Source organism: Equus przewalskii, chromosome 6 (genome assembly GCF_037783145.1).
Source record: "Equus przewalskii isolate Varuska chromosome 6, EquPr2, whole genome shotgun sequence".
NCBI classification, from domain to species: domain Eukaryota; kingdom Metazoa; phylum Chordata; class Mammalia; order Perissodactyla; family Equidae; genus Equus; species Equus przewalskii.
In genome coordinates this window covers 93,429,498-93,447,633 of record NC_091836.1, presented here as the reverse complement: position 1 = coordinate 93,447,633, position 18,136 = coordinate 93,429,498, and the positions used below count along the sequence as shown (strand labels likewise).

The following is an 18,136-nucleotide window of genomic DNA, read 5'->3' as shown; positions in this document are numbered from 1 at the left end:
TTAAAAAGATAGACAAGTTTATTACTGAAAAATGCAATATTCGTATCTGTGATTTAAGTATTACATTTGTACATGTAAACCTTGATAAGCAAAGAGCATCTTAACCCAAGTTTGTGACACAACACACAGCTGAAATCAACTGCAATTGTCTAAACAACAACAGAAGGGAAGGGCTTTTCCCTTTGTTCAGTTCAAACAGTGTTTCTTGATTTAAATTTCATTATTTTGCCATTTTATGGGGTTATATCGTTTTGTTATAAAGAGAAAAAGAAGTAAACCACAGACCAGGGGGCTTGCAAAGAGAATGTTACTGAAATATTTTTATGGTATTACAATCTTAAACATTATTACAAAGACCAGATCAGGAAATAGAAAAAATAGAGAAATTGTCCTTTAATTGTTCTCTTAGAAAGAAATCATTTAAAAATATTACAGAACTTTGGCTCTCTCTATATGCACTTGTGTATTTACAAATCTCATGTGTTCAATCTTAATAGTGCAAGGTAGCAGGGTTTACAGCAGAGTTAACTTCTTTTATCGAGCATTATAACCCAGAAGTATCTATTTTCAAACAACTAAAATTCAAATGATATTATCAATGATATATATGAAAATTCTACAAAATTTTAGATTAATCAAGTGTAACTCATAATTGATAGTGAATCACGTGATGGGTTACTTTTATTTGTAATTCTTGGAAAGAGTTAATGCTATTATTTCCTCCTCCATTCCAAACTGCTGACCAAATCCACCTAGATTTACAAACACGTGACTAAGAGAACTCACAAGCCCACTTTTCTAACTGCATATTTGGTGTCTGAAATATCAGGCATCTTCAGAAGACAGAGTTAGGCTTATAAATATTTGGTTACTTAATCACAACATGGCCCTTACTTGGGGTGTCAGGATATCAGTGTGGCTCTCTCATGAGACTCCCATGACAAAGTAGAAAAATAATCCTACCCTATGATTGAAAACGTTACTTGATAATGGTATTTCTGTATATCACTAGGAAATTCAAGATGATATTTTTGTATTTCCAAAATTTTATGCAGCTTTTTCACAGAGCCCTGGAATACTTCTAAATTTAATGCTGTCTTTATACAACGAGTTAATTTTAGGAAAAAGGCCTACAGAATAAGTACAGATATACAATTATGGTATACAATTATTTTAATTATTTCTTTTAAAAGTAAGTTCAGATTTAAGTGATTTCAAATGATCCATGTGAATATTCTTTACAGTGTTAGGAGTGGAATGCAAAATAGTTATCTACCCTAAAATCTTTTATATAAACAATAGATTAAGGCAGGTCTACCAAGAGACCTAGCAAACACATGTCAAAATAAGGCTTGACGTATGACGTAGCATGACTTCTTTTTCAGTGTTTTGGGTTTTGGATAATTCCTGTAATATTTGGGCTATCCAAGGGCTTAGGACACACACACACAGAAGTAATCATCTAGAGGACTTCATGACTTAATATAATAGGCTGCTATAAATCAAGAAAAGCGACATATAATGGTGACAACTTTTATGGACCTTGACCCATTTGTCCTCAGGAATTTCCAGAAACAACAATTCATCTGTTTTTTGAAAATTTTAAAGCAATTTTCTACACAGGTGTTCAGAACATCCAGTTTCCAATTACAAAATCTGCGTTGACACATTTAAAAAGCTAAGAATAATTTTATGTAGTGTATTCATTTAATACCCTAATGCAATCGCCATGTAAGAAAATAAATGAGCAATCCCTAAATTGCTTATTTGTACCAGTATAACACAGGCAGGGAGAATTTGGAGAGAACTGAGCAATCAGGCAATGTTATTGACTGACTTGGAATCTACATTATAGAGGTTTCTGTACCATTATGCTTGACTCTTTTCAAGAATGCTGACCTGAAGACACTGCCTTAAAAATTGATTCAATCTATTTCAACAGAGCAAAGCTTCCTAAAAGTCACTTTAAAATGTCTTATGAGAGTTTAGAAGGAGTGTTTAATGATTAACAATACATAATGTATATTCTTTTGATTTGCAAATCAAAAATTAGGGAGTACAAAGAAAAAATCAATATTTAAAATCATATGGCTAAATATACGGTTGCAACATAATTTCTCCTATTGAGAACAAAATGGTTGGAGAAATCCACTGGGTTTCTTCTGGCACTCCCTAAATTGTCTCCTTAATTATGGGACTTTAGTTGCTCTTTCCTCTTTGAAAAATATAATATGGAAGCCAAAAGCTCACATCGGAGGAAGATAAAATTGCATATATTTTTAAGTGCACTTTTGTCTTCAGCAGTGAAAATTGAAACATTTATTTTTCGGCTTGAGTTGTCAATGAAAACTAAGCTTACTAGATTTAGCTTCATAAATCTTAAAATAGATAAAGAAAGACAAGAAAAAAAATCCTTCACTTCTTCTGAATGTTAAAAGATGGACTAAATCGCAGTTGTTTTTCAGTTGGAAAGAAGGCAGGGTGTGTGCACAGCAGCTACTGAAATAGGATTCTGCAACTTAGACGTCTCTGCTTTGCTAGGAAAGTCCCTACGTCCCTTCCACCATCCCCAAAACATTGCTTCTACCACTGTCTTGGCCATCAGATTTGCCTGGCCATTTAATGACCTCCTTCTCACGTAGAGAAAAGCATCACAAAAGTATACTGGGTAAAAGCCAGTGGGAAAAGTCTTTTCACACTGCTTGTTAGAAAAGATATTAAATTTGGCCTAACATGTTCACCTGGTGGTGTTGAGTGGCATGGACATTGGCAAAATAATTTTAAAGCTTTTGAGGCAGCTTGACTACCACATGGGGCTAGCCATCCATGTGACAATTACTTTTGTGAGAAATATCTAATTAGATCTCATTAAGTTTTGTTATTCAACTAATAATTTAGGAATATTTTCCTTCTGAAAAACAGAGAGCAGACACTGCTTTTCCAACAGAGGGAGTGAGAATTGAGAGAGAAATAAATCTTCTGAGGAAGACAATATAGGTATATGCCTGGTAATCTCTCCCCTTCCTTTGTGGGGAAAGATGTACAGCAGCATCCACAGAGCTGACTGGTGTGCTCAAGACTTCCACCTGGGGCGGCTGTCTGCGGAACAAGAGGCTTTCTCTAGGGAGAACTGCGCTGGGGCTCACACTGGCACAGTCACAGAGCTGTAAGCTTGGATGTAGAAGCTTATTCTCCCTGAGAGTAGACTTTGATTGTACAAGAAATTGGATCTGGTCCTAAATAGGAGACTCTTCTCTTCCAACCTTTCTGCTTTCATTTTTCTTTCCTGAAAAAGATGCCTTAATGCGATGTGTGGATGTGAACACAGTGGCTATAACACTTGTGTTCTCTAGAAAGAAAACCACCAAATGTGGTTGTGGGTGTGGTTTTTCAGATGAACCCAGATGGCAAGTTCAGGTGAAGTAATTTCTCATCATTACAAATATATAAATCCTAGCTGGCAGGAATCAAGACTGACCAATGATTCAAGCTAGAGCCCAATCAATATTCCATCCAGGCTCTGTACTGTGGGCACATTAGATTTTGAGTAGAAACAATTCCAGGGAAATGCTCACCTTTCCATCAGGAGCTGGCTTTTTAGGCCATTTCTAAAATGTTCTTTTCTGAGCTACTGAGAATACTAGAAAGGAGATGTTAACTGATTCCCTGGATGAAACCTACAACTATCCAGAAAGCCTGTTACAAATCTTGTGATTTGGGGGAAATGGAATGGAAATAACCTGATGACCATCGTAGGACTGAACTGGGCATATCTCACAGAGAATAAGTCCTCACTGGTTTTTATGCAAAAAAAAAGCCTAACGTGTGTGTACAAACACACACACACGCACCATATCCTGGGCCTGTGTCTACCTGCCCCCAATTGACAGACTAATCAATTCAGCCATATCAGTCAAGGAACTCTTCAGGCAACATGGATTTTCAATTTTGACTATCAAGTGGAGAAAAAATGGGCAATTTGGTCACCTCTTGTTGAAAGTTGTCTAGGGTGCCCCCACATGCCCTACTTGGCATGAACCACATTTGTGCTAAGTTTCTGTCCTAAGAAGATTTTGATGGTGGTTCGTAGAGCCAGCCTGAGTGTGAAAAAAGAAAATCCTCTGTGTGACAGAAGCATTATTACCCTTCTAAGAATGAATCAAGCTTCCTCTCCCATCTGTTGTTAGCACAAAGCATTACTGGGATCAATATGATACTCCATCTGCACTTTCATGTGCAAAGACTTGATGATGACAATGAGTTTATCAGAAGACAAAAAGTCAAAATTTTTAAGAGTGGGCTAAGGGCTTACAAGAATAGGAAACTATTGCCTTATAGAGCTAAAGAATGGGCAGTCCCCTCTCCCCATACACACTCCACAAATCCCAACCTAATGTTTAAGAAACAAGTAGGATTAAATTTAACATGCACATTATAGGAAAAATACCGTATCACATGATAATTTATTGAGTGAAAAAGGTTCTTTTCATTCCATTACACAATAGATTGTTCTGAGAGTCATTCTGGAAGAATGTGCAGCATTCAGAAGTTGTATCTCATCATGCAGTCACATTTTATCTAAAAGTATGTGCACAGACTCACAGACAAGTGCAAACTATTTTGGCTATGATCCAGAGCAATGTTTAACACACTGTACTGTGAAAGTGCTTCAGCTTTGAACAACTTGGCAAGGCAGACTGCATGCACATATATATTACTTATTTCCTTGAAAAGACAATGTTTTAGAATATGAAAATATATAAGCAGCATTCATGTAATACAGAATTCCTGAGAATAGTGTGTGCTATATAAATCTTCGAGAAATAATTTGTATTCATATGAAAACCATGATATAAAACATTTATCTCATCTAAAGCAGAGTGACCTAAAACTAACAATCTGTGAAGGCTGTCAATATTTTTCCGTCAACATTGATGAAGGCATAGCTATATTCTACTGTATGATTTCACAAAAGGAAACTTTCAGATAATTTTTCATTGTTTCTCCATTTTTCCATCGGTTTCAAAAAATATTAGAAATATTTTCTAAATCAATGTGTTATAATTTTGTTGTTGAAAACACCTTTCTCTTTTCATATTTTTCTAAGCAATCAATATGATTTTAAACAGAGTGGTTATATAAATATAACTCAGAATGAAAAGAATTTTCAAGGTCATGACTATCATTATTCTTTGCTGTACTGTATGACAAATGCCTTTGTCTCGTGTCTTTAATTTGGTAAAGACATACAGTCTTTATGTCAAGTTCACAGATGTCTTCAACAGGCATAGAGCGTATTTATTCTCAGGCATGTGTATACATTTAACTAACAAAGAAAAGGAAATGCAGACACCACAAAAATGGAGGAGCTTAAAACTCTTTTGTGTCTTTAGTGGAATTAGTTGCTATGAATAAGCAGATGGCAGAAAGAGAACCTCTGTGGAAGTTCAATGGAGGAGTCTCATGTGGCGAGAACTGGTGAGAGGAGTTGAGAATCTGAGGTCCTTCCTCTTGCTCAGAATCAAGGGGCAAGTCTGGAACTGAATATTTCTGACAAAAACCAACCAACCAACCAACAACCATAATCTTATTGGCTTTTCCCTCAAGAGAAAGAAGGAAAAGTTAAAAAAAAAATCAGTGTTAGAATTATAAACATAATAAGAGAAAGTTGATAGTTTTCCTACTAGAGAAACCACAGCATGGATACAAAGTTGTTTTATTTATACTGTGTGTAATCTGGTCTTTATAAATTTTGGAGATAACTGTGCTTTGTTTAATCAGACAAAAATTAATTGGACAAATAATCATAATAATCATAGATATGTATGAATGTGTGAGTATGTGTGATTCCCAGGAAAGGAAAACTGAGATTAATTTTGATTGTTTTGCAAGGAAAGTGTCTTGATTTCCACCATACATTTCCATAATTCAACTCTTCTAATAATTCCCATGCTGCCCCCATAGCTTATGCCTCCACCAGACTTCCTTTAGCTTAAGTTCCATCATTCCCATTTCATCAGTCTGTGAACAGTCACGCTCACAGATACTGAGCTGACACTGAAATCGCAATTCCACAACAAAGCAAAATGATGTCTTTCACAATTAATTTGACTTTGTTTCTAGAGCGTCTTCAAACATAAGCCAAATCAACCTGTGAAAGAAATAATAACAGAGAGCCCCCTTCAGTAATGAAAAGAAGATGAAACTCAAAAAACGATTTTTTTTTACAAATATAAATTTATATTCATGCATCGTTTTCATTAGCTCATGAGCAAGAGTACACACTTGGAAAAGCACGTGTTGCAAGCATCTGGCTTCTGTTGTCTTGAATAAACAAGTCACAATGGCAGGCTGTGTAACTCGTCTCAGAGCTGCATAAATGGTAACTTGCATTATGTATTGTCAAGGTGCAAAGGTACAAGGAAAACCAACATATTTACAGCATTTTAAGTTATCCTGTGGGACCTGTTGTGATAAATCAGGGAGGGAAAAATAAAAGATACTATAAAAGAGCCTTCTGCAGTAAAATATGAATTAGTTGTGTTCTAAATGATATGAGAATAAATACCCATATTTTATAAGTATGTGGCTCTATTGGCATTTAGCAAAAGAAAAAAAAAAGGAAGTGCAACTGTTTCTGCAAGTGATAAAACAGATTGAATGTAGCCAATGCAAAGAATATTATTTCAACGAATGGTAGTCTTTTCAGAATCTTAGAGTTTTGGTTCGATTACTGAATGTGATGCGCAGCTCTTCAACTGCATAGTCAATGTTAACCAGCATAAATTCTCTGTGGCACAGATACATAATCTCAGCAAGAAACAAGGGGAATTCCTATAAACCTGTAAGCTCACGGGGCGGGGAGTTCTGGCAGCAACGGCAATCACGGCTTTAAGTCATTTCTTGTAAGTATCTCAACTCCACCTAAGGTTCCAAAGTCAGATTAGCGTGTGAGTGAAAACCACACGATCCATTCAGTCATGCTTGGCTTGTGAATATTTACATGGAAATCTGTCTCTAGAAACCTCCCCATCACCCTTCCTATTACACTGCAGCTGATGGAAGGTGGAGGTCTCTAACTCACAATTCCCTGAGGCTGGCTCTGAGGATTTGATCCTGGCTTCCTGCAATGCCAATCTAACCATTTTTTAGGGTCATGAGTCATCTTTATCTTCCCTAGAAGCCTGGATATTCTAATCCCAGAGATGACTGTGAGGCATTTCCAAGTAGCATACTACACACATGGTTTGCCAGGTATACCTTTCTCCTAGATCCCACCTAGAATTTGAAGTTGCCGTCATTCCCACTAATGGTGTTGCCCCTGTGGGCACCAGGTATCAGCTAAGGCCATTCGTGGTGAATAGGATGACCACTTTTTCTCCGCTCTTGTTGCAAGTGTTCTAGTTCAGCCTCATACATCATTTCTTGGACAAGGTACTTCTCCCGTCGTATTCGGTCATACAGGTGCTTTGGTACGTCTGGAATCAGGTATGCGATGATTGACTTGATCCCAAAAACAAGGTGCTGCAAATTTAAGAGGGGAAAGTATGCTTTTCAAAGATTCTGAAATGCTAATTATAAAACAGAACAATCATAAACAATGTTGCATTTGCCTTATAGTCAAGCATCAGAACTCAGTATGTACCATCTAGAGTATTAATACTTTCAAAAATTATATTGGGAATCTTACTGTTGCCTTCCATCACATAATTATTAGGAGGAAACAAAGAATTGTTTCCTGTTTTCATTGACACATGGTGATATCACTTTATAAACATTGAATGAATCTTCCATTCGCATCTATAAAATCCTCATATATTATACAGTACTATTACGACAGGCACTGTCATACACTGATGAGAAAGTTCCCATCCAGGGAAAACCCACGTCTGATAGATTGTAATACACAGCGTATAAATAACCCAGGAGATAGTCTGCCTGTGATGCTGGGATTGGGGGTCAACCTCAAGCACACATATTTTTCAGAATTTCTGCACTATTAAATTCACATATCATTAAAATTGCTTTAAATATTTTATCTCTATTAAATAATTCTTTCATGATAAAAATATATTACATTCTTAAAAACAGACTGACAAAAGTATTGTATAAAAACAAGCAGGAACAAAAATCAAGAGGGAATATGCCAGTGGTTAAAAGTACACATGCTGAATGAGACTGCCTATGTCTGACCCCTGCTCTGACAGTCACTCGCTGGGTAACCTTATGCAATTCACCTACGTTCTCTGTGTCTCTTCTCTAAAATAGTGGCAACAATACAATCTCTTAAAGGTTGGCACGAGGACTAAATGAGTAAATATATGTGAAGGGCTTAAAGGAGAGCGTGGCACAGTATAAGCATACTGAAATATCACCTCCTAATTATTATGAAGCAGTTCTTATTTTCTTGTAGAAAAGCAGATCAGGAGCTCCTTTCCTGACCAGATATTTGATACTCATAGAAATGTCCAGCAATGTGTCTCAAGAGTACAGAAATAAAAATTTAAAACATTCCTTACAATTTAAATTAGTAAAGAATACGCGCCAAGTCCTAAACAATGGTAATAAATGACCCTATAAACTGATTCACACAGAGAGAGATGCAGGGATAGTTCAATAGTAAAAAGGAAATCTGTTTATTAAAAATCTAAAATTTAATACCCATTTATCAAAACACTTTTATAACAAGTAACACATGACAATTTTCTTAAACTGATAGAATTTATCTTAAATGAAAAACCTACAGCAAACATCAAACTTAAAGGAAAAAAATCAGAAGTATTTCCACTAAAGTTGGAAAGAAGCCACAGTTACTCACAGCACTGCTGCTGGATGCCACACATAAATTTCCAGCAACACAAAAGGGCAAGCAAAAGAAATGAGGCATAAACCCTGGACGTGAAGCGACAAAACTGCCATTATCTGCACCTGGTATTATCATTTGAAAAGACAACCCAACAGATTTGACAGAATATTAGAACCAGTAAGAGACTTAAACAAGGAATTAAGCTCATCTTAGAAGGACCACTAGCGTTCCAGCACATGAGCAAAAATCAAGCAAAATGTATAATGGAGGATAAGATAGTGTTCATAACAGTAACAAAATATCTACAAAGTTTCTAGAAATAAAAAGGAACAAACAAGAAGGAGAATATTTTAAAATTCTATTAGAGGATACAAGAATGATTTAAATAAATTCCGTGTTCATTAATGAAACAGCATATATTTTGTAAATAAGTCAAAATTTGATTCTTACAAATGTAATTCCAACCAAAATCCTTGCATGATATTTGCAGAAACTTGAAAACGGCTTCTAAAATTTACATGATTAATAACTCCAAATCCCTGAGGCAATTTTAAAAAATAAGAGCAAATGTGGCAGGAGCAGGTAGTGGCTTGCTTTATCAGATATGAAGATGTACAATATTACAAAGCACAGCATTTAAATAGCGTGACGGTGACCGAGGAACAAACAAATGGAGAAATGAATCAGAATCTTGAGGCTGGGATACACCCATGCATGCACAGGAAGTGGGAATATTACTGAAATGGATTCACAACTCAGTGGATAAACAATAGATTAATTAGCAAATAGTGATACAGAAATTACCTCACTCTATGGAGAACAAGGAAAACAAGCTTTACCTTCAGACTCTATAAAAACTCCAGATATCTTAAAGACATGTGATAGGTAAGACTATAAAATTTTGTAAAAAATGTAGTAGAATATCTTTTTGAATTGAATACTGAGAAAAATTTCCTAAATAAACTACAAAAAATAAACACAAACCATAAAAGGAAAACAATGATGGGCTTGACTACATTAAAATTAAACATTATCTGTTTACAGAGAAAATTAACAGGTCATGGACATGGAAAAGATATCTATGTTTATAATTAGTGAATATGTAGAATTTTAACTAGCTAGTATGTAGAATATATAAGGAGATCTTGAAATTTGGCAACAATAAACTGGAAATTCAACTAAAAATGGATCAAGTTTATAAATTTACAGAAAAGGAAACCAAAATGGCTTTCTAGTTCTAAAAATGATGGTCAATGTCATTAGCAAACAGATTAAAACAAAAAAAATTAAGGTAAAATATTACCTTACTCTTATCCAATGGAAAATATTAGAAATTCAGATGATATGAAAATCTGGTGAAAATCTAAGGGAATTTTGGAGAGCAATCTGTCAGTATGCCACGAAACTGCGTATGCATATACGCTAACAATTCCACACCTGAGTATAATATTCCTGAAAAACTCTTAAATGCGTTTACAAGGTAACATGTCCAAAATTCTTAAGAGGAGATTTATTGAGGTAGAGAGAATTGTTGCAGGCCTAAGTATCCATCCATCGGGGAATATGGTATTTAAATTTGATGAAATACCATAAGTAGATAAAAGAAATTATCTAAAGATGGATAGACCTCACAGATAGACCGCTCTCTAGATCTAAAAAAGTAAAATGAAGAAGAGATAAAAGTGAGTTATTACATGATACCTTTGAAATAATTTTGAAAAAAACACTCAAAATAATAGTATATATGTATTTTTATAAACAAACATATATCTAAATAAACAAGTGGAAAAATCCCCTTGAAGAAAAGAAAGTGGGTGCATTTGGAGTGGATAGGTGATGGAGTTAGTAATGCAAATTAAGAGGAAAAGAACAAAGAAGGAATCAGATGGCTCCACGATGACAGGATGCTGTGAACTAAGGCATCTGATTAACTCAGTCTGTAAATCTGAGTTCCAAAAGAAGGTGAAGAAAATAGTGTACATTAAAAACACACACACACAATAAAAAAAGACTTTTTAGAATCACTGGATTGGAAACAAGGTTAAACTCTTATGCCACCTGTAATAAAGCAAAAACTCACACGTCATCAGAAGACATTTTTATAGGCCCATACAGTTATTAAGTGATAGAATTTAGTCCTGGATTAAACCTTAGAGGAAAGCATTTCACTTTACACATGAAGGACATTTCCTTACAAAATTTGAAGCACTTTTTGGAGAGCACTTAGGAGGAACAGGTGCCTTTAAAAAGGCAGGTAAGGATGTCTGCTCTGCTTCGGTGGCACGGGGTTCGCCAGTTTGGATCCTGGACCTGGACCTACGCACTGCTTGTCAAGCCATGCTGTGGTAAGTGTCCCACAAATAAAGTAGAGGAAGATGGGCACAGATGTTAGCTCAGGGTCAATCTTCCTCAGCAAAAAGCGGAGGATTGGTGGCAGATGTTAGCTCAGGGCTAATCTCCTCAAAGAAAAAAAAAGACTTTTTCCAGAAGTCTTACATATGGTAATCTTTGTTTCTGTGTAATTTTGGCCATAGGAAACAGATGCATTTAAAGTTTTTCCATAGATCCTAAGTGGTACCTTAGAGAATAGATACTCAATATATTCCGTGGTGAGTTCTTCATGGTACCAAGCTGGTTATATGCTAGGCCAGGAAATAAAACTGTAGCATCTCTTAAAATTTCTTCTCAGAACTAATCTAATATTATTGCATGACTCTGATAATCAAAATCTATGCACTTTTTATCAGTGTTCTCAGGCATAGTTTGTTGAATTATGCAATGTCTCGTGTACAAATACACGCGACTGACTGTAATTAGAGTTGATTGTTCAGAAAATAAGGTTCTCTATCCTGATTAATAGATATGGATTCCTCTATCAGGTGATAACCATCCTTTCCTTTCTAAGTTTGGTTACTAGGAGGCTCAAACTAAGTTTTCAGTTCAACTATGAGGAGCTTCTTTCATCCTAGTTTTCTGGTATAAATACCCACTAATCTACCTTCTTCCATTTTCCAGCTCTTGCTTTTTGCACTTTTTATAGCTGTGTCATTACACCCGAACCTTTCACTGGGATATACTCAAGTCTTCTTTGGAAGTCTTCAAAGAGGCAACTAACACGTCAGTTTAAAAGTGGTTGCCTACAGCGATTCTCCTCGCCCGTGACTAACCTCAAACACGATGATGAAGGCCAGTCGAGCAGCGAGGATGTGCCAGTACTGTAAGGTGAACTCATACGGTTTGGAACTCCAAGGGGGACCTCTGTAGTCTCGGTACCTAAAGTCCACGAAAACAAAGAATTTGAAGTGCAGAGACCAAAGTGTGGAGGCCCCAAATGTTCTTGATTTCCCCAAATTCCAAAATGACAGGTTAAATGGGCTCATTTACATGTTGAAGGGAGGAGACGGAAGAGTGAAGCAAGAAGAAAAGATAACAATAATTCATAAGGAAGTACCTGCAATAACCTGTTTTCCCCATCCCAAGCTCACTCAGGTCAAAGAAGGATAGGCTGTTGTTGACATAGCCCTTCAAACAGCTGGGAGAAAAGAAAAGTACCAGTGATTCAGAGATTCATAAATTTCTAGTCCAATTTCTTTGTCACAAATGACAGGATTTAATAAGGGCCATTATTCCTTTCATGCTAGTTAACTCCTAGCAACCCAGCTCTCCGATTCTATTCCCTAATGTCCACTACGTCTGTCCTTGGAGCTTGCTGAGACAGGCTCTCGTCCTCTACTTTCCCCCAATAGTCCTGCCTCGCCCTTACATTTAAGTGTATACCATACACTAGGCATTGTGGTAATTACTTCCTATGCATTAAAACCCTATAAATATATGTTCCATAGATGTACATGCATATAATGTTATGTGATTAATTATAATTAAGGAGCCAATCAATAAACTTGTTTATTTGTGATTTATTAACTTGTTCAATATGTATTTTTTGAGGACCTATCGATTTGTTAGAAAAATTTTAGATGCCTTGATATTCAACAATGAGCAAAACAGATAAAAATTCCTATCCTGATGGTTAGGTATTAAACAGTGGTCAGGGTTAACTTTTACAATAACCTTAGAACATATATATCATTATCTTCATCATACAGATTAAAGAACTAAGGTTTATAGAGACTAAATAACTTTCTTTAGGCCTAAAATTCCCCGAATTTTTGATCCCAGTTACTATGTATATTTTTAAAAATTATTGAGGTTTTTGTGTATGGGTATATCCACTAAAATTTAACATATTAGAAGGGCCAGCCTGGTGGCACAGCAGTTAAGTTCGCACATTCTGCTTCGGAGGCCCGGGGTTCACCGGTTCGGATCCCGGGTGTGGACATGGCACCGCTTGGCAAGCCATGTTGTGGTAGGCGTCCCACATATAAAGTAGAGGAAGATGGGCACAGATGTTAGCTCAGGGCCAGTCTTCCTCAGCAAAAAAGAGGAGGATTGGCAGCAGATGTTAGCCCAGGGCTAATCTTCCTCAAAAAAAAAAAAAAAAAAAATAACATATTAGAAATTAAAACTGAGAAATTTAGAAAATATTTATCTATTAATCCATTTAAAATAACTACCAAATCCAGTATAAGTTAACATAAATAACTCATTTTTAAGAAAAATATCGAGATTTTCCAAAAGAAAAAAATGTAGTGAGAAGAATGACATTGTTGTACCTGTTTGCAAATCCCTTTGGTACCTGTCTTAACAGGAGAAAGCTAGATTCTCACACGGATTCTGCGTTAAACCTGACGCAACATGCTGTTCTGGTTGAAGAGTAAGTAGAGAATCTGGCCTCACACAGATAAGTAGTTGAGAAAAGGAGGACTATTTTCATAGCATTTCAGATAATTGTTGATATTTTTCTTTGATATTACACCAAAGCTGTACATGTGGTCATTTCTTAAAATTTAGTTGCAATGTGGGAGAATCTTAAAGTATCAATGAAATTTTCATATGGATTTTACATTAAAATCTGTTGGTCTATCTTGTACTTCGAATTCATCTTTACCCAGGCATGATTTTGTGACATCAAATATGGGTCATTTGGAAGATATTTTCCCTGAATTATGCAGATCTTCCAAATATTGATACACTTCTACTACAGACTATGAAAAATCACACTCATTAATATCTCCATTGATTTTTATCAGAAAAAGAAATTTGTAAGTACTAAGAAACTTTTAAGCTCACAGTGGTAGATAAAGTCATCCAAAATTCTAATTTTCACTTCAAACCTTGAACTTTATTAATGGCAACAAATACCATCAATTATTTTCCTTAAAATGACAAGCTAGTTTTGTGCATTTTAATAAAAGAGTGTCTGCTAAACACCCAAGTCTGAATAATCATAGTTTGGCAATCCTTATTTCATGATAAAAAAAAGTTTGCTTACTTTGCAAATCCAACAAGCACATAGTGCTTTTCTTTGTAACACCATCATACTTCAGCATACAGTAAAATACTTTATGCACATTTTGTATTTTATCAAATAGAATATTGAAAAGACAATCATTCAAGGGTGGAGACTCAATAAAATTAATAATTATTACTGTTTCATCAAGGACATTCTGAAATTCCTTACTGGCATTTTAAAAATGGTGATTATATAGTGAGGAATACAATCAATACTAGTACTTTTTGGTGCCACTGCCTTGAGTTATGCAAAACCAGAAAATTTTATCCACAATTGCTTTTGCACCATCTGTGGAAATGTTAACATGGTGAAAAAAGCAAATAATATCTTAGTATTATTGTGGAAATAGCATTGACCTCCTGGACTCTGAAGGAGTCCTGCAGACCACCACCGAGAACCACTGCCCCAGGACAAACCGTTCTTAGAACCTGGATTCAAATCCACAACTGTCTCACCTAAACCCTGGATTCTCCAGTGCAGGGACACACCGGCTTCACTCCCTTCCCATCCATCCCAGACCTCACAATTTATCATTTCAACTGCTCTCTCGCCAATACCCTCCCTTCCATTGCCATCTCGTCCTTTTGCCACCTTGCTGTGAAATTCTCCTATCTGTACGAATCTACTCCAGTTTAGCTGCGAAGCAAACCTGGAAAAAATTAAACAGGATGCCCCTATGAATGTGTTGTTTCAACCTCACATAAGCCCTCTATATCTCTTCTTGACATTATTCTACATCACTAGTCACTGAATAAGGAGCTGAGGACAGGTGCATGAAAGGCAGGACCTGAAATGTAAACAGAGCAGGTACCAACCAATCCTATTATGATCTGCCACCAGGTGGCAGCAGAGACACCAGCAAATAATGCTTTAAGGCAGAGGGCTGCCAAACATGCCTACGTATTTTAAACCCTTAAAATCTGCTTCTAGATCATTTATATTCAGAAAAAAGGGACTGTTTAGGTTTTTCACTTTGAATACTAAACCCCTTTACTTATATATATACTGTTTTGTAAATAGTGCATAAAATGTTACCTTAGACCCCATTTCTTAATCGTAGGTCCAGATTGATGATTAGTCATTTAGTAAAAGGCTAAGTTAGAACTAGATCCCAGGGTGTTGGACTTCAAGTTAAAATCCCCTGACTAGACTCCAAAATATAAAATCAATCGCATGCTTTTCTTGACTGTCTGAAAGGTTGAGACGTTTGTGTTCAGAAAAGCGTTTCAGTGTTCCGAGAAAACACCAGTTCATTGGCAGAGCTAAGGGCTGATTTCATCCTAAACCCGGGGCATGTGTCCTGCATGGGATAAGATACACGCCCAAAGCTGCTCCCGAGGGCAGGAGATGCAGCTTCTCCTGTCACTACTTCCACACCAAAGGCTAATCTCCAGCTAAAACTCCAATTTCTCGCTGTTCCCCAAGTCCAGGGCTTTCTTGCATTCTTCCCTAATACCTGCTTTCAAGAAGGAAAGATATGAAAAATCCGTATCTCCTAAAGCATGGTTCTAAACTGGGTGATTTTGTCCCCTAGGGGATATTTGACAAAGTCTGGACACAATTTTGGTTGTCACAACTTGGGGAGTAGGGAGGTTGCTATTGGTATCTACCAGATAGAGGCCAGCAATGCTGCTAAACGTCCTACACTACACACGACACGTACTCCGCCAAATACAAAATTATTTGGTCTAAAATGTCAATAGTGCAGAGGTTGAGAAACCCTGCTCTAAAATGTGGATTTAAATTTTAACAAGAAGAAGAAAACAGGTCTAGGAACATTTTCTGTACCTTAAAATACCTAGCTGTAAATTCCTTTTGAAAAATCTCTAGTGATATAGCTGACAGTACCTTCACATCCTGTTTCTCCTTACAAACTAGCTTTATTCCTTTCAGTAATTTGATTAACTAGCGTGGGCCTCAATGTCCCCATCTGTAGAGTCATAAGACTGTACTGGATGATTTCTAAGTTCACTTCCAGTTCTAAATTTGACTTCTACACACATTATAATGTTTTTAACATTTTGATACCAGTGATGCATTTACAAGTAAAAACAGAGAGAGACTCTAAAATTATTTGCTGTAAAAAACACTGTCACCCTTTTTATCCCGCTTGATTTCATCCAACAAACATTATAAATGCAATGATCAGAAACATTGCCCTTAATAGTCACAGAACAAAGCTTCCCAATAAGTTCCCATTTTAATTACAAACAAAATGTATCAGGAAAATGTCTAAATTTCAACCTCACTTTTCACCATCTCCAAGATGATTTGCACAGGGGCCATATTTGTATTCATAGACAAAACGTGGGATGTAATCAGATGTAATAGCAATTACAAAGGCATTGGTGATCACAGCCAATATACCAATTCCTTCAAGAATTCCATACCAGATACCTAGAAGGAGAAAGATTAAAGATAGTGAATAAAATGGAAAAATTAAAACCTTCAAATCAATCTTATTCTGGAAAGAATGTTTTACTAATATTGGAACCACAGCTCTGTCCATTATTTACTTTCTCAGTGTAGCATCTCACTATAGATATTACAGCCATCGAGTACTTTTCCACAGAGGGACGGCAGACCCCATCTAGAGAGATCTGAACATTAAAATCTCATAAGAATTGATTCATATCTGTAATGATGAGACATGGCGCAGTTGCTTAAGATTCTTCAAAGCCTAACATGCAGAACTTGCTGAGGTAATACAAACAACAAAAAATTTCCAAGTTCTGCATCACTGTGTAAAATGTGAAATATCTATATTCACTATAGGTTTTGCCTTCATCTTTGTCAAGCACCTTTTTAAAGTAAAATACAAAAAAGTAAAACTAGTTTGGTTTTAAGACCTGCAAATCTCTAGTTGATGTTTTCTGCTTCTTAAGAGGCCAATCTGGTATCATACAGACACACAAAAAGGCTTTGAAATTGTATATAGTATTAACATACCATTGACTACAGTCAAAACTGATGTTTCAAATAGGACTAAAATTGGCTTTAAAAATATCTATATGAAAAAAGAAAGTCCTGGAAAGGAATAAGCAAAAGTGCTACAGGTGATTGATAAGCCTGCAACTCCCCTCCCCCAACCTTCTTTGTTTTTGAAAATCTTCATAATGTGGCTACATTGAGTTGTATTGAAAAAAGCAAAAATAAAAAAGACATTAACATTTACTAGTGGGAAAGATCATAAGACAAGAAGTCAGAATTCACTAAAAAAACAATATTTGAGCCCATCAAAATTTAACATTTACTTTTACAAGAGTAATGATATTCAGTTAAAAGAAACAAGAGCCAGGGAGAAAATATTTGCTTCAAAAAAAACAGACAAAGGGTTATTATACATAACAAACAAAATGTCCTAAAATTTTAATAAGGTAAACCACCCAAGAGAAAAATGGGCAAAGAATACAAATGAGCAATTTGCAATGGAAATGCAAATAGCCAATAAATATATTAAAAAGTTTTCAATCACTAGCAATCAGAGAAATGTCCTTCAAAAACTAAGTTTTTTTTAATCTACCAGGCTGTTGAAGATTTGAAAGTCTTATACCATCCAGAGCTATTTAGGGGTTATGGAAACAGAAACTCTTGTACATAGCTGTTTGAAGTATGACTTGTTACAACATTTGTGGTAATTAACCTGATATCTTTTAAAATTAAAATATGAATACATTTTAATGCAGTAGGCCTACTTTCTGCAATCTATACTACAGATACACTGAATATACCCATATATTGATACTAGATATATATATATTTATGTCTATATCTATATTTATCTATAGCTATATTTATGTATGGTTATTCCTGCGTGTAGTGGGGAAGTTAAGTTAATGACTATAAATTTATGGTATATCCATACTATGAATATTACTACTCTATTAAAATGAATTATACCAATGTGTTTTGAGTTGGAG

General features: G+C 35.7%; 1 protein-coding gene across 10 annotated transcripts in view; it reads right to left on the bottom strand.

The window, feature by feature from the left end:
• The window catches only part of ANO3 (anoctamin 3), a 452,178-nt gene continuing 434,042 nt past the window's right edge, over positions 1–18,136 (bottom strand). For 8 of the 10 annotated variants that reach the window (XM_070624550.1, XM_070624551.1, XM_070624552.1 and 5 more), the window contains 4 exons: positions 16,466–16,613; positions 12,258–12,338; positions 11,974–12,079; positions 4,445–7,524 (listed from right to left, as the gene is read on the bottom strand). In XM_070624550.1, the coding sequence (XP_070480651.1) occupies positions 7,342–7,524; positions 11,974–12,079; positions 12,258–12,338; positions 16,466–16,613 (518 nt within the window). In that variant the 3' untranslated portion in view covers positions 4,445–7,341. Of the gene's footprint in view, positions 7,525–11,973; positions 12,080–12,257; positions 12,339–16,465; positions 16,614–18,136 lie in introns of all 10 variants that reach the window. The other 2 variants (XR_011541296.1, XM_008522752.2) reach the window with 2 other exon arrangements.